General features: G+C 45.6%; 1 protein-coding gene across 1 annotated transcript in view; it reads left to right on the plus strand.

The window, feature by feature from the left end:
* M421DRAFT_65543 (uncharacterized protein) overlaps positions 1-239 on the plus strand; it is a gene marked incomplete at both ends in the record, with an annotated part of 3,702 nt that extends 3,463 nt beyond the window's left edge. The window contains one exon of the mRNA XM_033596247.1: positions 10-239. Coding sequence (XP_033447593.1) covers positions 10-239 — 230 coding nt within the window. The remainder of the gene's footprint in view (positions 1-9) is intronic.
* Between the last annotated feature and the right edge of the window lie 2,043 nt (positions 240-2,282).

A 2,282-nucleotide genomic window follows, 5' to 3' on the forward strand; every position in this document is an offset into this window, starting at 1 on the left:
CAGCCTCAGCGCGTAGGCGGCGCTCTAAAAGGCGTATACAGAAGCATGGAGTACTTACAAAGGGAGCTGGAGAGGATATACTGGCTCAAAATGAGGCTGACCAGCAGATTGCTCATGAAGAGCGTCAAGGAGGAGCGCGATCAGGCCTCAGCCAGCGCGCTCAAAGGCGCTGCACTAGGTGTAAAGAGACTGGGCACAACTCGCGCACATGCAACGCTGATACTATTAATATAGAGTAACGTACTCCACAAGCATGCCGGTCACCCAAGTGTACCGGTCACTTTTGCTAAGACCACACCAACACTATAACTACTTTGCAGTACCTTAGTACACAGCAGCATTCTACTATACTACACAGTATATTGTACTAATCTATAGTACTTTACGCATCTTTCTTACAAGTTGTTCTGTTGTGCCCTGTCTCGCCACATGTGCCACAGCGCCTTAAAGACTGAGTGCTCCCATCAACGCGTGACCTCTTCTTTGCCTTCTTCCCATCACTACGGGCCTCAAACTCCTTTAGAGTAGTTAGCCACACTCCCTTAGCAAAGGTTAGAGTCCCTTCTCGCTGTACTTGCTTCCTTTTATGTGATTTACGACGTGTGGCGGCCTCGTTGGCTGCCTGTAGGTCAGCAACCTAGTTACGCACTAAAACTAGTGAATGCGCTATCAGCTCTGCGCCTTTAGTAAGCTAATTAAGAGCGTCAACTATAGACGTTGGTAAGCTATCAGCGTGTCTCTAAATCCTCTCTCAAATTAGCTTTGATTAAGACCTAAATTCTAGGGTGTTGCTTAGTGTTTTAGACTCCCACGTACTGTTGTCTACAGTAGGTGGCGTTAGTGTGCGCAGCCGTACTTCAAGCTTTGATAGCACAGCCTCTAGGTCAAGTAGGACTAGGCCAGCACCTCTAAATCCTCCCTAGATGTTACTCTCTGTGATTGAGGCGTTAAAAGCTGCTTTGAAGCACGGCAAGAACTCAAGTTTAGTGATACGCGTAATCTTGCTGCGCATTAGCCGCTCAGCTTGGCGGCTATAGGCCTTCTTCAACAGAGAAAAACAGCCTATGTCAAGTGGCTGTAGTAGGTGCGACGAGTGTGGAGGCATACACAGGGTAATAATCTTGTGTTCCTCGCAGTACTGGTGGAATTCGACTGAGTTGTGGCTCTCATGGCTGTCTAGAATGAGCAGCTGATAGCTGCCAACAGTGCGCGCCTTTGTGTGCTCATTAAAGTGCTTCAACCACTTAACTCTAAGCTTGTTGTTAGTCTAGCTGTTGTTAGAGACATTAAGAACCTAGTTGTTAGGTATACTAGGCTCCTTATACTAGGAAGAGAGGTGGTGCTTGCTAGAGAAGATAATGAAGGGTGGGATAGACTAGCCCTTCGCGCAGATGCCTTGGATGATGCTGGTCCACTCTTAGTTGCCCTGCTGCACTGTCTTTGGTCTCCCTTGACGCTTAGAGCCTGTAACAACAGCTCCTGTTAATATAACACCTATTATAAAGCTAGATTTGTTAAAGTTGTAGGTGTCTTTATCTTGTATACTATACTTAGCTTTAGTATTCTCTACTAGTTAGAACTAGTCCCTAATTACCTTAGGATCCTCACACAGAGCTCTCTTATAGTTGTACTTGTAATTAAATTTAACTTTAAGCTCTAGCTGACGTTTTACAAAGTTGGCAGCCTAGTTCTTGCCAACGTAGGGCTGGTGGCGCTCAGCAAGCAGAGAATTGGCCATATCCTCTACATCAGCAAGCTGGGGCGAGTATCCTCGCTCGTCTAGCCTCAACACGTGCTGGACAATTACCTCCTCTTTGTTCTTTGTAAGATTTATAGTATTAGGTGTGTAGTCGCAGCGTGGGGTGGCTCTAGCAAGTTGGTCACTAAGCGTGCTTTGAGAGACGTTGTAGATTGCTGCAGCGCGTCGCTAAGAGAGCGTCGCGTCTTGTTAGATAGCCTGGAGAGCAAGCTGTATGTCTGCTTCATTAGAGAGCTTTTTTATGTTGCTGCGTTGAGGCATTGTTAGTAGAGTGAAGTTTGGTGTGGTCTTGGCAAAAGTGACCGGTACACTTGGGTGACCGGCATGCTTGTGGAGTACGTTATATTTAATAAACTTAAAACAACGTTGCAACGTTGTTGCATAGCTACCCTTAGTTCTGCTAGCACTAGTATTAAATGTTTAAAAATTGCAAAATTTCACGTACAGATAGAGCGAAATTGTAGCTTCAAAATGAGCGAAAAATTATTATTGTAGGCCTACTACAACACGAGTTATAGAGCGT

This window comes from Didymella exigua (genome assembly GCF_010094145.1).
Source record: "Didymella exigua CBS 183.55 unplaced genomic scaffold M421scaffold_17, whole genome shotgun sequence".
Taxonomy (NCBI): Eukaryota; Fungi; Ascomycota; class Dothideomycetes; order Pleosporales; family Didymellaceae; genus Didymella; species Didymella exigua.